Raw genomic sequence first — 20,728 nt, forward strand, 5'->3', positions numbered from 1 at the left:
TCGCTTGTGCCTTGTATCTCCTTCATATGCCAATTAAACATTTCAGAGTACAATGTTTGATCTGTCCAGACCTATCCAATGGGTGCATTTAAAAAAAAAAAAAACTCAACAGATGAACATTACTCAGACTTACTGTCGCACTAGAACATTACTCAGACATACTGTCGCACTAGAACATTACTCAGACTTACTGTCGCACTAGAACATTACTCAGACTTACTGTCGCACTAGAACATTACTCAGACTTACTGTCGCACTAGAACATTACTCAGACTTACTGTCGCACTAGAACATTACTCAGACTTACTGTCGCACTAGAACATTACTCAGACTTACTGTCGCACTAGAACATTACTCAGACTTACTGTCGCACTAGAACATTACTCAGACTTACTGTCGCACTAGAACATTACTCAGACTTACTGTCGCACTAGAACATTACTCAGACTTACTGTCGCACTAAATCATCTTTCTAGCAAGTTTTGAAGTGAAACTTCTTTAGTGGCACCTCATTCGAACTGGGGCAAAAATGGATTGTGGAGACAGAAATGAAACGGATGTGACGTCAGTGCTGGCAGTTGAGGCCGGGCTGTGTTCTGGCTCAGCCCGACCCCAACACTGACATCCCAACCGCTCACGCCGCTCCTAATGGCCGCTGCTCCCCCCACACGTTTGATGACATATGCGGCGGCGGCGGTGATAGCCGCCGGTGCCGCTCCTAACGGCCGCCGTTCCCCGCTCGCTGCCTGCTGCTATGCCGCGCATGCGCTGTTGTGTAGTGATGGCTAACCCCTCCCCTCAGCCCCGGTCGCTCCAGCACATGCGTACCGCCATTCCCCCCAGATGCATTGTTACAGCAGCTCCCCGGGGGGCTGGAGGGCGCTGACCCGGCTGCCGGAGGAAGCCAACACCAATGGCTGCGGGGTCTGCATGCTGCGCAAATGTGCTGCTATCGGGGGCGAGTGAACGTCCGCCATTGCTGCTCCCGCTCCCATGCCGCGCATGCACAGCAGTGATGGCGGCAGAAGAGGCTGTTGGTGTTGGCTGTGCAAGGGAATGCGTCCCCCACAGCACCATCAGAGGGGGGTGAGGAAGAGCGCCCCACGCGCATTTTCGTGCCCTCCTGTACCCCCTTGTGGCCCCGTACCTCCGCCGGGAGCCTCCTGCAGCAGGAAACGCAGCTCTACCGGGGGTAGAGAATGGGGGCTGCTCCGCGTTCGTGTACCTCGGGGGGTGAGGGGGGGAAGAGACACACACTGACACACATACACACACTGACTGATACACACACACTGACTGACACACATAGGAGGAAACCGCTTGATGTCTCTGGCGCGGGCTACAGTATCCCTGTCCTGTGCCCCCTCCGGTACTGGGGAGGCCGGAAGCAGCGAGGCATGCCGGGAGAAAGGCCCGGAGGGCGGCGGCAGCAGCAGCTGCGAGGAGGAGCCATGCGCGCCCCCGTTAGGTGAGGGAGACCCCCAATAATGTCCGAGCGGGGGGCAGGGGAAAGGGTCACATATCGGGGTGCAGTGAATGGGCGCATGTCAGGCTGAGACCCCCACTTCCGGGTTCCAGCCCCCCCAGTGCATTGTGGTACTTGTGGTTCTTGCTGAACACACACTTCCGGGTCCCCAGTCTCCTGTATGGAGGCAGGTTCACTTGTGAGACAATGAGTGCAACCATCCCTGGGACGGGACCTCAGGCAGGGAGTAATACGCTGGCTCAGGACTGTGACCTGGGCTTAAGGACAGATGTATGAGGCACAGGGTCCAGGGGACCCTCTCCTGTCACTGTCGCTGCCCAGGGGTCCCTCCTCACCTGTCACTGTCCCTACCCGGGGGACCCTCTTCTGTCACTGTCCCCACCCAGGGGTCCCTCCCCTGTCACTGTCCCCACCCAGGGGTCCCTCCCGTCACTGTCCCCACCCAGGGGACCCTTTCCTGTCACTGTCCCCACCCAGGAAACCCTCTCCTGTCAGTGTTCATGTGCAAAGAGGGAGCTGCCCTGAAATCTGTGCACAGTAGGCAAATACCCTGCCCTCTATAGCCAATAGAGGGTAATTGTCTACCCAGCACCTGCCGTATCCTAGCAACAGACTGACACACATACACACTGACTGACACACATACACACACGGAATTCACACTTAGTGCAAATAGCTAATACAGGGGATGTGTGCCGAGCACGCGCGTTATAAGTCAAATTTATTTGCGTTTTGTCAATGAAATTGTATTTTGATTTTTAATTAAAACACCACAAACACAAATACAATTTCTGTGATAAAAGTCAAAGAAGTTTCACTTACTATACGCGTGCACAGCACACACAGCTTTTTTTTTTTTTTTTTAAACATAATTCAGGACTTAATCGAATTGCAAAATAGGATAGAGCACAGGACTGGTTCGAACATGGGATTTTAAAAACAACAAGCCACTACTGAATTTTAGGTAGCCAAGTTCTTTTATTTAATAAAACAATTCAGAAAGGGAAAATTGAGATTGGGTACAGATTTATTAACAATCAGTGAAAAACTTACAAATGGCATTGCCTGGACCATGGCTGAAACAGTAGCAATGATAAATGGAAATGTCCTATTCTCTTCTGTACAATCTGCACAGATTTAGAACGGCCTATGCTAGGTGTTTGTCTTGTTTCTAATTAAGAAACTAAATATCTGGAAAGCTTGGGAGGGGAGAAAGGAACTCGGTATGTGTAACAGTTTTCTTGCTTTGACTTGTAGGATGAATTAATGTTATGAAAGTAGATACCCTTTATTTTATGGTTGACATTTAATGATTACAAAAAAGGTATCGTCTATTTTTTTTGACTTGAACTTTTGTAATTCCTATCTACATGTCAAAGGTGCATCAAATCTAGTTTATACCGTTGCATGCTTTGTGTAACTGCATGCGTACATAATAAATATTAAATACGAGACTAGAAGGGAAAAAGTTGCGTCATGAATATTGTACGATAGTCTTTGTAATGTTCTGCAGCTGACCAATCATGTCTCACAAGGGGAAATAAAAAATAAGGAACATCTGAGGTAACTGGGGGGTGGGGGGGGGGGGGTGTTGGAGGGAGTTTAACCACCATTGTGAATTTGTTTGAAAGTCATGGAAGTATTCAGGAATTCAAGTATAACTTCAGCTTGAACTGTTTCCAAGGGCTGGGGAAGAGCAATGGTAAGATTTAGTCCATAAGTCTGCATTCACACAGTTCTTTGTAAATCCTTTTTCGTACACGGGGCATGTCTTCTTGGGAAAACTGGAAAGGCTGTTCTAAAGCGAGGCACTTGCAGTACTGAAAGTAAATTGCAGTTAAGAATATATCCTTCTATAAGCGTGGTTGAGACAGGAAAACATTTTAATAGGGACTATAGCTTCAATAATTTAACCCATTGAGTGGCAGAAGGGGCCTCAAGGTTTACTGTGTTCTCCTCTAACCCGCCCCCCACCTCCCTTGAGCAAGTCTTGAGCAAAAACGACACTGCTGCAAACATTCTTTTTACTATACATACTTACCTGAAGCACAAATACGCCACAGTCACTGTCATTTTTCTGTTGCGGAATACACTGCAAAGCAAAGGAATTTACTGTGACATTTCTAGATAATTAACACCGGGTGCCCAAAATTGGGATTAGTTTACAATTAAAAGATAACATGCCTGAGTATCTCAATTATCAGTGTACATGTGCTACAAGATTATGGTAGATTACTCAAGTGCAAGAGAACTTCATGAGTAAGGCTAAGGCCCCGCTCCCAGAGTCAGCGCACCCGCACTGCAGACAGGCGGTGCGCTGAGATACACAGACCGCGATATGCGGTGTGTAGGGAGCGGGAGCCGGGCGAGAGTGGGAGGCTTGACAGGGAGGGGGGGCGTGGCTTGAGCGGAGGGACCCGCTACTCCCCCCCCCTCCCTCCACGGACTCGGGCTGGAGCTGCTGAGGGTAACTTTAAACGCACTCACGCACTCATACACACACACAGACAGAGGCAGGCACTCACGCACTCGGGCACACACATACACACACAGACAGGCACGCACGCACTCAGACACACACACAGACAGGCACTCACCTGCTTTCACTCCACACTCCTCCCCGCTCCCCGAAGCCTCTCCTCCTCCCGAAGCCTCCCCTCCCCATTGGCTCACAGCCACACCACGTGACGCGTCAACGCTAGGAAACACCATTCTCTTGTGTCTCCTAGCGGCTGACGCGCCACAGCGTGTAGTCAGCTGTGCCGCCAGGGGGGACCGGGACCGGCTCGCGAGGATTCCCCTGCTGGTGGGGAACTCGCGACATGGCCGCCCGCGCCAACGAGCGCAGCGGGACCGAGGCCTTACATGCTGCATTGTTAAATTAGTTCAGCATAATCTACACAGCTCCTGAAAACAGATCTTATTGCAAACCTGATACAAATCAAGGCTGCAACTTTTACCAACCAGAATTCACACGTCAATTTTTAAATAATTCATATGAAAACATTAAATGGTGCCCGTACTAATACCTTTGTAACAGCTGTCTGCCAACCCTGCAGGAACTCGGGGTGGTTTTTCTCTCTGGCTTCTGTAAGTAGGTACTTTCGTATATTCTAAAGAAAGATGCAAAGTGCCGAAGGATGACAAACATGAGGAGAGCGATTCTAAGTGAGAACGTAAATACTATAACAATGTTAAAATTGTAGCTGCATTTATAAAAAAAAAAAAAAAAAAAAAAAAAAAAAAAAAAACGATTTAACCAATAATTAATATTTGGTGAACATTTGCAAGATTGTGCTTTTCATGTTTGGTGGCCTTTAAATGTACTTTTTCCCTACTGATTTGTCACTTCTTGCCTTTTGTATTTGCGTGAACCCTATAAACACAGCATGTCAGAATATAGGTTTTCTAACAAATGCATCATTGTGTTCCCTTGTAAACAGTTGCAAAATTGGGAATTTAAAGAGGCTAAACCTTTTTTGGGGGCTTTTGAACAAAAAATTAAGGTGATTGTTGCAAACGAGGAAGAAAATGATTAAATTCATAATTGCAGTGAGGTATAAACATGTTTATGCTACTGTACTATTTAATAATTAATGCATTGCTTTAAAAAAAAAACTTAAAAAAAAAAACTTGATTGGCAAGGCTAGTAACGTCTGCCACCAACTTCAGATTGTGTTCCATTATAATTATTATAATTCTACAACCAATTAAAAATGTATTGCAACAAAAAGGTATTTTTTTTACCCTAAGTTTACAGAAGCTAGTGTAATTTGGGAATAAAATCGTTGGTAAAACAGCAGGGCAAGTAAAAGATGCAAATACTAAAATCACACACACAAAAGAAAGAATAATGTTCATATTAGAATGATTTGCTTACCTCTACACAAAATTTAAAGTGAATGCCTTGGGAGTCATAAAAGGAGATTATTTTATTGGGGATGTTCACAGTAATAAGTGACCAGTGGACTTCCAGATGAATGGGAATTAACAATAAGGTCTTTTTAAAAAAATCCACCTGATGAAAAGAGAATACATAAAGCATTTACAAAAGATGTCTGTAATTAAGAAAACATCTAAGTGCTATGAAAATGTACCATCCTATGTGTACAAAGGAAGCTTACTTCTATCTGTACCTCAAATATTTACAAAATACAGCTTCCTTTCTCCTCAGTCGGCAGCCAAAAATTCCCTCAACACTATGCTTTGCAGATTGTTTTCACGGGGCCTTAAAATGGCACACGTGAAATATTCACAAGGAATTGCTCAGTTACTGCGTTTCCTTTGGGCCCACAGGGGTACAACCTTGTTCTGAAAAGGTTTTAAATCCACGAGGGGGACATGAGAAGGGAAGACAAAGTATTAGTCAAGTTGCAATGAGCCTATATCTATATAAACACACAGTATTAAGAAAATAAAAATCAATTTTCAGGCTCAATTTACTTGTGGGATTTTGTAATCCGGTATCAAATTAAAATGTTTCATGAGATTTGAGGGCACCCTAACAAACACTTTTGGTTGAACTAAGCAACCTTCATTAATTTGAGGGCGAGTACAATGGGCAAAGATGCCATATTCTTTTTCTTTAAGTGTTTAGGAGGTCTTATTGCCTACAAAACATTACTTAAATTGCGCAACAAATTGAATATTTTTACATTTGTTAGCAGAACCAAATATTAGGTGACATGCAAGACTGGTTATAGTAACCTGCATTTTGGTAGAAAACTACATTCGCATATTCCATTTACATGACTCATCCAAATAACATACGTTACAATAATTCAACCATTTTACAGTACAATAAAAATACAATGCATGGAAAAAAAACCTCCATTAATCCTCAGTTTTGAAAACCCAGTAGAGGATGAACTCAAGACATGCAATATATTGCCCGTACATCCTGACATTGTGCCATTAATATACATGATGAAACAAAACAAAAACAATATACCTTTTTAGTCCATCGTTTTACCCCATTATAACCTTTGGTTACCAGTTGTCTGTGAAAAAAGCTGTTTAAGAAATGAACCTACAGGGGGGGGAGGGAAAAGCAGAAAGAATTTCAAAAGCGAAGTTTCACCTGGCTTCCAGTACGTTACACTTATTCCCCATGATATTAATTCAATTTCAGATATTTTACGTGACATTCCTGACACTGGCGTTTACAGCACTTAACTGAAGAAAATAAAACACTGACACGTATTTGTAAGCTAAACATTTTTGTGACATGTTAGTATGATTTAGTGGTTCTCTTTGGCCTATGAACAGGCGGAGCATCTCCCGAAGACTGTCTCGGTTCTGCCAGATTGTGGTCTTACATTTCTGACCAGTGCAGGGTTTGAAATACTGCTATTTTAAGTCACTATTACCTGCAGAGCAAGGTTAAGTAAACACTTGCGTGAGAATTAAAAGGAAAACTAAAAACATAGATATTCTTTCAAATACATTTAGACCAAAACAGTTTTCACAGGCCTATTTCATATTGTGTAGAATACTGTAGTTAAACATTAACTCCGCCCTGTATGTTAAATGCTCAAACTTGCTATTTTAGGCACATCTTACCAAGCAATACTAGGGGGCCTATGCAGAGAGCAGCGAATTTTAAAATTGGCGAATTTATTAAAAAGTAGCTTTTTTGGAGAGTTTTAATCTCCATATGCAGAAAAGTGCGAATTCTGCTATGTTTAACATGGATGCGTGTGGCGAGTTTAAATTGGCGAGATGCGCGCTTCAGAAATGTGTTAAAACAAATTCGCGCCTTTTTTTTTCCCTTTGCAATGGCCGCGAGCGGCAGTTTTTTCTGGCGAGGCAAAACGGAGACAATCGCGCCATTTTATTGGCGCGAACAGCCGCTAGATGCCGTTCGCGCCTCTCTGCATTAGGATATTTTTAAAACTGGCGAGATTGAGGTTCTCGCCAGCCGCGAGGCGAGTTTTACAAATAGAAAAGAAAAATTGGCGCGTTTTTCGGAACTCGCCATTTTCTGCTGCTTTCTGCGCGATTTTCTCCAAAAAATGGCGAATTTCGAAATAGCGCTGCTCTCTGCATAGGCCCCTAGATCGGTTGCATAAAGTGCTGAAAACGCCAACTTTTTCAAAATTGTAGACGAGGTGCATTGAAATTAGACTGTTCACCTTAAAGCGCAAAATACTGTAATAATGTAATACTGCAATACTCAAACTATAGCGAGTCCCAAATTCTAAAACCAGAATCTAAATAAAGAATCTATGCTCGGTATTTATGGAAGCCGGTGGGATATATCTGCGCATCCTGTTATATAGTAGATGAGGTTGAAAAAAAGACATACGTCAATCAGGTTCAACCTATGCTAAAATTTAGACACGTTTTATCCTATATCAATACTTCCTTATTGATCCAGAGGAAGGCAAACAAAAAACTCCAATGTCATATCATCCGATGATATCTCATAAGGGGAAAAATAAATTCCTTCCTGACTCCAAGAATTGGCAAATCGGATTAATCCCTGGATCAACATTTTTCCCCATGTTTACTTATTTGGTATATCCCTGTATACCTTTCCTTTCTAAAAAAGATGTCCAATGTTTTTTTGAACAAATCTATTGTATCTGCCATCACAGTCTCCATGGGTAATGAATTCCACATTTGAACTGCCCTTATGGTAAAGAACCCTTTCCTTTGTTGCTGGTGAAATCTCCTTTCTTCCAACCTTAAGGGATGTCCCAGAGTCCTTTGTACTGCCCTTGGCATGAATAGTTCTTTTGAAAGCTCCCTGTACTGTCCCTGAATATATTTGTATACAGGCAGTCCTCGGTTATCCAACGGAATCCGTTCTGGAAGTAGCGTTGGATAGTGAAACCGTTGTAAAGTGAGTCCCATGTGAATCATTGGCGGTGAGCTTTTAATAACGCATTCAGGCGTCGAAAAACGTCCCATAGGGTTGCATTGTAAAGCGTTGGATATGTCATTTGTAAAGTGAAACATTAGATAGCGAGGACTACCTGTATAGTTATCATATCCCCTCTTAAATGCCTCTTTTCTAATGTAAATAAATCTAATTTAGCTAGCCTCTCCTCATAAATTGGATTGTCCATCCCCTTTATTAATTTGGTGGCTCTGCACTCTCTAGTTCCATTATGTCTTTTTTAAGCAGTGGTGCCCAAAATTGTACTCCATATTCAAGGTATGGTCTTTGTAAAGGGGCATAATTATGTTTACTTCCCTTCCTTCCATTGCCCGTTTAATGCAAGATAAGATCTTGTTTGCCTTTACAGCTACTGCATGACTTAATTGACTGAATTGCAAATATGCATTGGAATAAACCGGATTACACACCTTGTCAGGTACAGCATCCACTATGAGCTCACCATACATGTTAATAACCTGCAAAGGGCAATTCAACAATCCTTACAATGGTACACGGAAACATGCATATATAATAAGTAAATAATCACTTGCATATAACAGAACACATAGTAAACCCTTCGGAGATGGCACCACCAGGATTTGGCCATCTTTGCCCTGCTGGACATTCCACATTTTTAGTACCAGTTCTGGAGTGGAGATGCTTCAACTCCAGTATACAGGGTGATCACACAGAACACACCACATCCAGCTTTGAGTAGAAGTACTGTGAAAGCAAAACTTAAGTGGCTTGTCTTATATCTGCAGAAATAGCCCAATTCAGTTACTAATCTCTCTAAAGGAGCAGTTCTACCAACAGTAAGTTGCCCCCGTTTTTAAATGGGTGGGACGCAGGGGATCTCCAGAGCTGCACCACATAAAATTTGAGCTCCAGGAATCCCTTGGTTCCGAGACATCGTACTGGGCACGGTGCTGCTGGTTCCTCTCTTCCATGAGAAACAAAACGGAGGCTTAAATTTCCCAGCGTCACAAAGCCAATACGAAGCAGAAATGATATTTGTCATGGCTTTCTATTGGCACGTGTGATGAGGGATTTAAAGCACCATGAAGTAACAGCGGCACATTTCCCGGTGAGTAGCTCAGGAACCAGGGAGTCCCTGGAGATTTGTTAACCGACCCCCCCCCCAAAAAGGTATGCATTCAACTTGACTGTTCCTTTACGCCAGATATTCATGTGCCGTTAGCGATGTGGAAGGCGTCTAGAAGAGGTATTAAGGTCCAGTCCGTATTCATTTATAAAAAAAAACTGTACCAGTTGCTGTTTACTGTTCAGTTTGCAACAGTCGTCTCTATAAAAAGGAGAGTTTTATTTTTTAAAGTGTGTTGCAGGCCAAAAATACTTCTATTTTTTACTTTCATTTACAAAAAATATCACTACAATTTCTTCTCAAACTTTTGCAGACTGAGAATTATTATTCCTTTAAAATCCTAAGAAAAAACACAAACCATTTTGCATATCCTTTCGATTACAAGTTAAGAATATTATAGGCAACATAATTATTATCCAATATATAATCCTCACTGAATTTACAATATGCCAAGAGGCCAGTAACAACTAACACCCTATAAATATGTTGAATTATGACATTACTCAAAGTTTGTGAAATACAGAGAGGTACTATTAAAAAATACCCAGCACTCTTTAATGCTGTTATTTTACCTTAGGCTAGGTCCCTGCTGCAGCACGCGCTATGGCGTGCTCTGCAGGGAAAAGAAACGCCCCTCAATGGGGCTGGGCCTACTTGCTGCCTTGGCCACCGCGTTGCGTGAACAGATTTTTCTGAAGACAGTAAAACGGTCTTCACAACTGGCGACAGACCGCTGGCCACGCCCCCCCCGGTGGTTCAGCCAATGAGGGCGAACCTGCCGGGTGATGTCATGGCCACGCCCCCACCCCTTTCCCCCCGTAGCTCTGCACAGACCGGGCATCACAGCTGCATGCGCTGCCACCCTGGCAGGCGCGCGTGCAGCGTTGACACCGGGGCCGTAGCCTTAGAAATAATAAATAAGAGTTACTAATTAGAACCATGAATTTCTTATGTGAGGAAATATGTAAATATTTGTAACCTCTTTAAAAACGGCATATAATATATAGAAGCATCTCCCTAAAGAGCTAGAGTATACAAAAAAGGTAGAAATCACTGTATACACCGCACAATTATTCTTTATTGTTGATACCTTCAACGGTTTAACAAAATAAGTACTTTTCTAATTTGAATTTACACTTATTAGCCTGGTGATTAAAGGAGATTGGCTTTTGGCCAAGACAAGCTTTTCGTATCGCATTAAACAAAAAAGATTGAACTCTATGTATATATGTAGTTATATAGCGCCAACAGTGTACTCCGTGCTTTACAAATCAGATAACAGGAAAGAGAATCCATGCCAAGGAACACTTACAATCTAACTGTGAGCATAAATGTTTTTAAACTTTAAAAATAAATAATTTTCTACCTGATCATTGAGCCAATTCTGTCCATCCAGAGTTGCAAGATCATCCATATCAAGCATGTGCTTATTATAGAAGATGCGGAAGTTGCACAGCGTAGCTTTTGAATGCTTGGCCCTATACTTCATTATCTCCTTGCTAATGAAAGATGTCCTGAGAGGCGAGGCATGAAAAGGGAAATAAAACAATGAACATGTTTCAAAAGTAGGACGGTTCCAGTTAATGAGGGATTGTTAATATTAAAAAAGTTACAAACCTGTTGGAAAAGTCCTCGTTAAATACTTCTTTTAATCTCGTGAGTAAGTCTCTTTCAGACAACGGAATCAAACTTCCATATTTCTTTATGATTTCATTTAGAAGTCCTTGAAAAGATGTTAAAAAATAATAGTGAAGTACAACATATTAAATATTACAGTGAAAAGAAACCCCCAAAAATGCAGACAAGCTATTCAACAGTTTCTTCCCTCACCTTCTATTTGTTCTTTTTTTATACTGACCTTGAATATAAAATAAAGCATAAAACATCAAATACAGATACAACGGATGCACAATTGTGACTGCCATAGAGCAGTCGGCTGTGACATGGCTTAAGCCGCGCCTATAGTGCCCGCGACCGGCGCCGCTAGCAAAAGTTATATTTTGCTTTGCGGCAGCGGCGCGGGCTTCCGGGCATTTGATTTGTTCAGAGGCTGTCACATGAGGCGACAGCCCTTGAAAAATCAAATATTCCTGGCTTCCAAAGTCCGCGACGCCGCATTGCTGCCGTCGCGCTTACTATAAGCGCACGCGGCGGCGGCGGCAATGTATTTGTTTTTGGGCGGCGTCGCCATCGCCCGTCGCGGGCACTATAGGCGAAGCCTTAGGGACAGTACCAAGTCAAGAGAACAATGAAAAAAATGCTGAATATTTAAGTGTTTTATCCCAGAATCTTTTTATCACTTTTAAACATTAAACCATGTCTGTAATGAATACATTTCACTTTAAATGTATTTATTCTAAAATCTGTCAGATTGCATGACACGTATCCAAAATCAATATTTAAGAAACACTGTGGTTTACAATAAAGGAAATGCACAGATATGCTCTCACATTAATTTTCTTTGTACCGTAATTCTGCTCTCTGTTGAACGAGGCGAGACAATACAATTACACTGACGAAAGGATCAAAGTTATGGTTTTAGGAGATAAAATTTAACCTGGAGTACCTGGTACAAACCATATACATGAAAAAAAGCCTAGGGTGTAAATGGTTATGAGCAGTGGTCGACAAATCGCCAAAAAATCTACTCGCTGAACAAACAAAATCTACTCGCCACCTAGTACCACACGTGTCTGCTTGTGCCAATAGGAGCTGGCCACGATGTTAAATCCACTCGCCCGGGGCGTGCAAATGTATAGGTTTGTCGAACACTGGTTATGAGTATCCAGAACATGACTTAATAATGGTAAGAGTAGATGGGTCCAATAGTTCTGATCTGCGGTCAGTTTCTATGTAAAAGATTCTATGAATCATAAAAAGACCAATTTTGCATCTCACTTTCCTGTTACTTTACAAAGGCAAGAAAACAGAACATCTAGATAGAGGACAAGATATCTAGTCACCCATTTTAACTCCAATTAGATTCAAACTTTACAAGGCTTAAGATATTCAATATAGTCCGAAGTGGCCGCTGTTGATGAGAATGCCCATTGACATCAATGGAAGTTTTTGGCCAATAGCAGACATACATATATATTAATTAAACACAAAATAGATGCCGCAATCAAATCACCCCTGGATGACCTAGTAATTAGATATAACCAAGGGTCAGGGTAGAGAGTAACCCTCTGGTGGTGCTACCGACCCACAGAGAATATGTTGCACAAAAAGAGAAAGAAGGGTCAAAAAGGTGCACTCAAACGATATGTAATGAAAAAGTAGAAAAAATGGACTTTATTAGCAATGAGTATTAAAAAACACACAAGACAGACCCACACAAATACCACATAATAGATTGCTGTGATGCAATAATTATAAATTATACACCAAAAAGGCACAAAAGTCTAGTAAGAACCAAAACATGGGAGTTAAGATGTAACATAACAAAACCAGGGGAAAGAATATTCCCCCAGTGTTGTTACTAAGATCGGCCGATCTGAAGCAAAAAACTCAAAACAATATATTAATGGCTAAACAAACCAGAACACAAACATGATTTGACCTCTGAAACATGGGGTCGTGAGAATAATAGTATAACACACAGCTGAAGGTAAGTATAAATGTGACCCTATAATGTGCTGCAAACAGACTGTAATAGCTAATGCCAAAACTATGCTGCACACAAAATAAGCAGCAAGAGGAGGGAGTCCAAATAGTGCACTGGTAGCACTCATCACAAGTCCCCAAAGGTACGAACCCAATGATAATGGGCAAAGGTAATGATTGGGCAGCCAAGGGACAGAGAGCACTACAGATGGGTAGTGAACAGGGCAATGAGGAGGTCCCACAATACAGACCAGCGTCCCAAGCTCAGGCACCAGCGTCGTCACGAAGGAAAGCAGAGCTGTGACAGTACCCCCACCTCCTCCTGACCCGTGTGCTGTATTAGAATGTCCAAGACTTTCCTTCGTGACGACGCTGGTGCCTGAGCTTGGGACGCTGGTCTGTATTGTGGGACCTCCTCATTGCCCTGTTCACTACCCATCTGTAGTGCTCTTTCCCTGGGCTGCCCAATCATTACCTTTGCCCATTATCATTGGGTTCTTACCTTTGGGGACTTGTGATGGGTGCTACCAGTGCACTATTTGGACTCCCTCCTCTTGTTGCTTATTTTATGTGTGCAGCATAGTTCTGGTATTAGCTATTACAGTCCGTTTGCAGCACATTATAGGGTCACATTTATACTTGCCTTCAGCTGTGTGTTATACTATTATTCTCACGACACCATGTTTCAGAGGTCAAATCATGTTTCTGTGTTCTGGTTTGTTTAGCCATTAATATATTTTTTTGAGTTTTTTGCTTCAGATCGGCCGATCTTAGTCACAACACTGGGGGAATATTCTTTCCCCTGGTTTTGTTATGTTACATCTTAACTCCCATGTTTTGGTTCTTACCAGACTTTTGTGCCTTTTTGGTGTATAATTTATAATTATTGCATCACACAGCAATCTATTATGTGGTATTTGTGTGGGTCTGTCTTGGGTGTTTTTTAATACTCATTGCTAATAAAGTCCATTTTTTCTACTTTTTCATTACATATCGTTTGAGTGCACCTTTTTGACCCTTCTTTCTCTTTTTGTGCAACATACATATATATTAGTTGCAGACTATATTGAAGCAGCCCCTTATTTCACTTATGTAACACTCTTAATTGCACAATTGCGGAGAACACAATTTATGATGGGAAAGAAAAACTATGTATGTGTATATCCCAAAGCATCCTAAATTGCGGCACACTCTTATGGACAAACACCAAATGTATGTCTTGTAATAATATTTATGACACTTTATGTACCACAAACACAGGATGCCAGCTGTTCATCAGGGACACAACTTATGATTTTCTGGCCGTTCTTTATCCCTTGTATTTCTGACACATCTAGTGTTTCTTCTGCTGAGGGGTCTTGCGGTGGACTCTTACAGTAAGGGTGATCTAACAGCTTTGTATTAAAGACAAAGTTTGTGGAATCATCCACTTCCATGTGGCAGAAATAGTCACTGCTTTCCACGGGAATGTTTTCCTGGCTACCAACATTTTCATTCACGCACAGCTGCACTTTGTCAGGTGCCAAGAGCATTAGTTCATCACCATCCCCTGTCTGTACGTCCATGTCCTCCTGACATGATATTGATATTTCCTTTTCAGTTACCAATATGTACACATCATCGTGATAACTGTTCACTGCAGGAATTTCACTTAATTTCCTAGGTATTAATTCCCCGTTCTCCCACTGAGTAGCTGTTTCGTGAAGCTGATTCTGGCTGTTTTTTATCAGCGGTTTGCTGGATACAGCATCCAAAATCTGAGCCTCAACACACTGCAGTTTAACAGTCTCATCTCTTAGGCAGCTGTTGGATGCACATTGTTGGTTTTCACATAATTTTCCTGATGTGTTATTGTTCATATCGGATAGGCTGCTAATATCCTGCACAGTTCTCTGAATGTTTGACTTCAAAGAAGAAATCGCTTTTTGAAACTTGCCTCTGAGAGTTTTTCTGCAGCTGTTTAAGGAAACTTTCTGAAACAGCCTATTATTTTCTGCCAATTTAAAGCTTCTGTTTCTTGCTCTGAGTTTTTGGGACGATAATCTGCAACGAACTGTAAACACAGAAAGTTTTTTATGCATCATAAATAAAGGTACCTTTCCTCTAGAAAACAAATGACAGTTTATCTTAATCCATAGACTGCCAAAGCATTTCTGCTTCAATAAAGGGGGGTGGCTTTTTTTTAAACTACGAAAAATGACTATGGTACTGTCGCTTTCATCCTTAGGAGTTTGAAAGTTGTCTTTTTTTTGCAAGGTAGAAATGTTCTTATTGCCAATGCTACATCTACAAATAGGATTGTTTAATAGATCTCTTGCCGTGACGCATGTTTCTTCATCATTAACCAGCTCTGTTGTCCGCAGTCGTGTTTTTATCCTTTTGCTCAGAATTACCCGTTGAGATGGTAAGCTACAGAACTTTCTGGCCCACGGAAGTCCCCTATGCAATCGTTCAATCCTTTTGAAGGAGTTTCGCCTTGCATTTGCTTTGGCAGCCAATCCTGCAGGTCTTCCTTTTTTACAGATTACAGATATTTTGCTTCTGTGTTGTTCACTTTTGCAAAGTCCGACCTTCACACTACTGCCAGAATTAATAATCCGATTCTTGGTTTGGAAAACATTTTGTCTCTTCTGGAGGAAATTATATTTTCTAAACCCTCCAAATTGTGTTGTCCATACTTTAGACAAGACCAGTAACCGACCTCTTTTACGATGTAAGGTTTTTCTATGTTCTTTCATTTTTCTGAAACATTCTGAACTTGAAGGTAACCTACAATGTAAAAATAAAAGTTACCTACAAAATACACGCCACTTTTACAGAAAAACCAATTGTGTGGCTCTTTAACCCCTTATTTATGTCCATTTTCCTTTTCAATAACTGATCTTTTATAGTCAGGTACATTACCATAGTTCTAATATGAACCCCTGCACTGAGGCATCTATCAGCATATTTACAACTGCACACAACTAAAGATTCTTTAAAACTATTTACCCCTTTACTAAGGATAGGATCTGCGTTAGCAAACTATGCCTCTATTGCTATATGTGAAGTAGTTCTTAATGATGCACTAAAAGTATTTAGCTAACAATAACTGAATCGACTTGTGTAATATCAGGACAAAAATAAACACAATTTTCAGATTTGGTAAATTAGATGGTGAAGCATAACCAAATAAACTGTCACATGATTATTTGACAGTTACACTGGTCTTTGAATAGACAATGTAATAGAATTCCACTTCTGTGGTGTTCAACATGTTTTATACAGAAATAAACAGGGGATCTTCTGTTGAGGTAAAAGACCTATTACTTCATAGTCACTGAATAAAATAAAAAAACACAACACAAGGCTTATAAAAGCCACCTGAGCTTTAAGAAACATCTGTACTTCCTCCTCAGTCTAACCTTAAATATGTGCTTATTTTTGTATCACTAAGCTCTGTACCGTTCAAACACGCACCACAACGGGGACATACAAAAAGATGAGTATGAAAAAATATAATTTTGGATGACAAGATTATGGATGGAGCACATACTGTGGGATTTGTCGATACTATGAAAATTAAGGTGCGGGGAGAAAATATTTAGACACTGAATAAAGACAGGGTCTTAAATACAGAGGAATACCACATATAGAAGATGTAAGAGGCAGATACAGGGCATATTAAGGATAGACCACGGGTACAGAGAAAGGCATACACAGGGAAAGGTGATGGAGGTCTCATTGTGCAGATAAGGGAATTCGGTGACTATATATTTACTGGGTAAATGTGAAGTCTCACGGAGGGTGCTAAGGATACAGTGAGGTTAGAACAGGGTGCAGAGGATGGTAAATGCTACAGGAGTTAGGATGTTCATTTGATCCAGGATCCGGTGCATCCAGATCCACTGTCCCCAGGGACAGAAAAAACAACAGCAGCAGGCAGGGATGCTTGAGCAGAGCCAGGCCTCAGGGGACCAGTCTTTGAGCCTCTGGGACCAGCCGGTCCCCTCACCACAGGCTCTAACCACCCTGACCAGGCCACACCGCCCCCGTGTTACCTGGGAAGATGGCCCGGGAATCAACGTACAGCCCAGCGTCCCCGCTCACTGCCTCACAGAGCGCGACGTCCCTCGTACGGTTCCCCACCCGGGACAAACAACAAACGCACAGCGAAGCGCGACCGGGAGGAGTGTGATTGGCTGAGTTATAAGGGGCGGTGTTTGAAGTGCACATGGTAGGAGTCTTTTAACTCCTGCAGTGCTGGGATAGAGTTACAGCACAGACTTTCATGTGTCTGTTTTATTAACCTCTTCCATCTGCGGAACAGGTGTAAGAAACTGCACCACATTTATCACAGGGATGCAATAATAATAATAATTGTATATATATATTATTGCATCACTGTGATAATTTGCATTTGTGATATTGCATCTCTGTGAGATATACACACACACACACACACACACACACACACACACCCACACACACACACACACACACACACACACACACACACAAAACACACACAAAACACACACACACACACACACACAAACACACACACAAACAAGAGAACAGAGAGCGCACGTCCCATAGTGTAAAAAAGTACATTTAATATTAAAAAGAGGACAAGGGGATTAAGGACACTCACAAAAGTAAAAGAAAATCAAGCAGTTTGTGATATAATCACCACCAACAGGGTAACATCGTCCTGGATCACACCAACGGATCGATATCCTATCCGGTTCACTTTCAGCAGCTCTTGTTGGATAAGAACGCTGTATCTCTGCTTGTAGTGCGATTTCCAAGTGTAATATATAATATATAATATTTTTAATATGATGTAGCCAGGTCTCCCCTGCTGAGCAGCACCCCTCTCACATGGTGTTCGATCGCGGGCGCCGCCGAGGCCAATGGCGGCCCCGCGCGGCGATCGCGCAGGTGAGAGCCGTCAGGTCCCGGCTCGGGGGTTGGTGGGGACGCGTGCGGCCGGTTGCTAAGGCCGCACGCGCGTCGCAGGGCTCCCGGCGCTCCCGGAGCCGGGCGGTAAGGGCGCCGCCATTGCCCCTTAGTTCGCGCATGTGCAGTGGTCGCGCATGCGCAGTTAGAGCCCCAGAGTCCGGGCGAAGTTGCGCGAGGGCTAGGTTAGGCAGGGGAAGATTGAGGAAGCCCCCTATAGCTCGCGCATGCGCAGGAAAGGCGCGCACGCGGTCCCTATGTGTTTTTAGGCTCCATGGGACTACAACTCCCATGGAGCATAGCGAGACAGGCACCAGGTGCCTCATAGGAGCCAATAGGGCTGCAGGATTGCGCTGGAGGAAAGGATACATTTCGCGGGCTTGCACCACGCTAGTCAGTCAGAGGAAGGAACAGACAAGGGAAGGAGGTAGGGTGCAGGAGAGAGGGACTCCCCTGTACTAGGCCAGCACCCCCTTGGTCCGAGATAGCTCAGCTCCCCAGTAAGGTGAGTGTTGCCAGGGGCAGCCCTCAGGTTAGGGACCCTGCCACTTACATTAGTGGGAGCTGGAAGAAGGAAGTCCGCAGTTAGAGAGTTGGAGTCAGGGAGCTGTAGGGAAGGAAGGGTGCGGGGAGCGAGTGCAGCTTCTGCCCCATATAGGTACCTACACTCCAGGTAGGCCCCAACTCCCCACTAGTTGGGTGGGTAACTGCTTAGGGAGGTCCTAGATAGGGACGCGGCCCCTAGTTTGGAGTGCTGCCTTGTCAGAGTCACAGCGGGCAGTGCTGTGAGGTCTGACAGGCAGGCACCTTGTTGCGCAGCACGGTGGCTGCAGCCTCCAGTGAGCTACAGCTTGCTGCTGTAGGCGCTGGGACTAGTTAGACAGTAGTGAGGCTGAAGGGACTTGGGTAGTTAGGGGAGTGGGACAGGTCATTACCCCCAACCGGCCATAGGAGTTCCCCAAGCCACTACAGGTTGCTGTACTACAGGGACAGGCCCTAGGTTAGGGTTCCTGTCACGTTAGTACCATTTAGATAGATAGGGACACAGCGGCTGCTGCTGTTCCTGTGGAAGCGGTTGGACCCACGTTGGGGTCCCCAGAGATGATTCCAGAGTGGGACCGCCCTAGCGGTCCGCACGGGCAAGGAGTTCGGTTGGAGGATCAGACGGATTCATCACACGTCTGACCCTTTGAGAAGATTGTTGCTGACCCGAGCACCGGAGTGCTCGGCAGGTATTATATCATCATATGTGCACCAACAGGCCTAGAGGTTCTTAGTGACTGCGCAGTCACCCATTGACTATCCCTGTAGGAGTACGGGACATTGGGTGGGGTTCTTGGGACACTGGGTGGGATCACCTAGTGTTGGGGAATCGTCCTGCGAGATGTCACTGTTAGTGTCTCCTAGTGAGAGGGACACCGGTTATTATTATTTGTTAGTAAAGTCCTTAGTTATATAATCACTGTGTGTGTGGTTTCTGATTGGGTTCCTATGTAGGGTTATTCTACATTCCCATAGAATCCTACATAGGTGGAGGCGCTGAAAGAAGATACGTTCCAGAGGATTCACCCCAGGCTCTCACTAGCGGAGACTCAGACCTCCTGTGAGCCTGCAGGTATACGCACCACACCGGTAACACCGCATGTTCTACTCACCCACACTATATATGCGATTGGGTGGGGTGGAAGACCCGTTACAATTAAATGTACTTTTTTACACTATGGGACGTGCGCTCTCTGTTCTCTTGTTTCTATAGATTTCTGCTGGAACTGGTTATTCCTTCTGAGAGCAGCCTGGGATCCCTGGAATTCATCTTGTTCCTAATTTGAACTATTTGAAAGTGTTGGACTTTCTGCACATGTTTTGGTTTTCTTTTTTTTTGTTTGTTATGTTATGTATGTTACCACCATTGATGGCACACAGTATTCTTTAGATTAATAATTTTTCTACATCTATTTACATGTATTAATTTAATTATATTCACATCTTTATATATCATACTGTCCCACAAGTGGCGCTACTGTATCTTTTCTCTCTCTCTCTCTCTCTCTCTCTCTCTCTCTCTCTCTCTCTCTCTCTCTCTCTCTCTCTCTCTCTCTCTCTCTCTCTCTCTCTCTCTCTCATACATATATATATATATATATATATATATATATATATATATATATATATATATATATATATATATATATATATGAATGTCCCACACCATAACTTAAAATGTGATGGTAAATCCTACAGCCTTAAAAATGGCAAAGCCAGCAGTACAACCAACCTCACACTGATGAGAACCATTAAGGTTGAAACATGTCTGTGAGTGGTTTCTCTGGCTTTGCAACTGATTCCAATGCTGTGCAAAGCTGCAGAGTTTAGACACGAGAGGCAGTGTTTCACCTGCAACCAGGTCAGACATCTCATGCCGACTGTCTGGACCGGGACCGGTCCGGGGGACCCCATCAGGGACAACGATCACCAGCTGTGAGGCCAGTCACCCGTGTGCGACTGGCACACACAGAGGAGCCAAGCACAGCCATGGAATCAACCCACAGAGGGACGTCCAAGGGAGAACCTGCTCTTGCCACCTCGGGACCAGCAGCGAAGATTGGAGGACATCAGGTTGCACCAGTCGGGATGCAGCCCAACGATGTCCGGCAGAAGCATCTGTGGAAGGTGACCATCGGGTACCAGCAGGTGAGCGGCTTGC

At 43.4% G+C, this 20,728-nt stretch overlaps 1 protein-coding gene across 3 annotated transcripts; it reads right to left on the reverse strand.

Annotated features, from left to right (window-relative positions):
• Window positions 1-2,444: 2,444 nt before the first annotated feature.
• SENP5 (SUMO specific peptidase 5) lies at window positions 2,445-17,260 on the reverse strand. 3 transcript variants are annotated; one of them, XM_075571165.1, is made up of 10 exons: window positions 17,124-17,260; window positions 14,333-15,852; window positions 11,095-11,200; window positions 10,844-10,991; window positions 8,801-8,848; window positions 6,438-6,515; window positions 5,367-5,504; window positions 4,516-4,599; window positions 3,528-3,578; window positions 2,445-3,306 (listed from the first exon to the last, which is right to left on the reverse strand). In XM_075571165.1, the coding sequence occupies exons 2-10, from the start codon at window positions 15,819-15,821 to the stop codon at window positions 3,196-3,198; spliced, it is 2,253 nt and encodes a 750-aa protein (XP_075427280.1). In that variant the 5' UTR covers window positions 15,822-15,852; window positions 17,124-17,260; the 3' UTR covers window positions 2,445-3,195. The 3 variants fall into 3 exon arrangements, with proteins under 3 accessions (XP_075427280.1, XP_075427281.1, XP_075427282.1); XM_075571166.1 differs by lacking the exon at window positions 8,801-8,848; XM_075571167.1 differs by lacking the exons at window positions 2,445-3,306; window positions 3,528-3,578; window positions 4,516-4,599; window positions 5,367-5,504 and adding an exon at window positions 5,529-5,797.
• Between the last annotated feature and the right edge of the window lie 3,468 nt (window positions 17,261-20,728).

The sequence above is a fragment of the Ascaphus truei genome, chromosome 14 (genome assembly GCF_040206685.1).
Source record: "Ascaphus truei isolate aAscTru1 chromosome 14, aAscTru1.hap1, whole genome shotgun sequence".
Taxonomy (NCBI): Eukaryota; Metazoa; Chordata; class Amphibia; order Anura; family Ascaphidae; genus Ascaphus; species Ascaphus truei.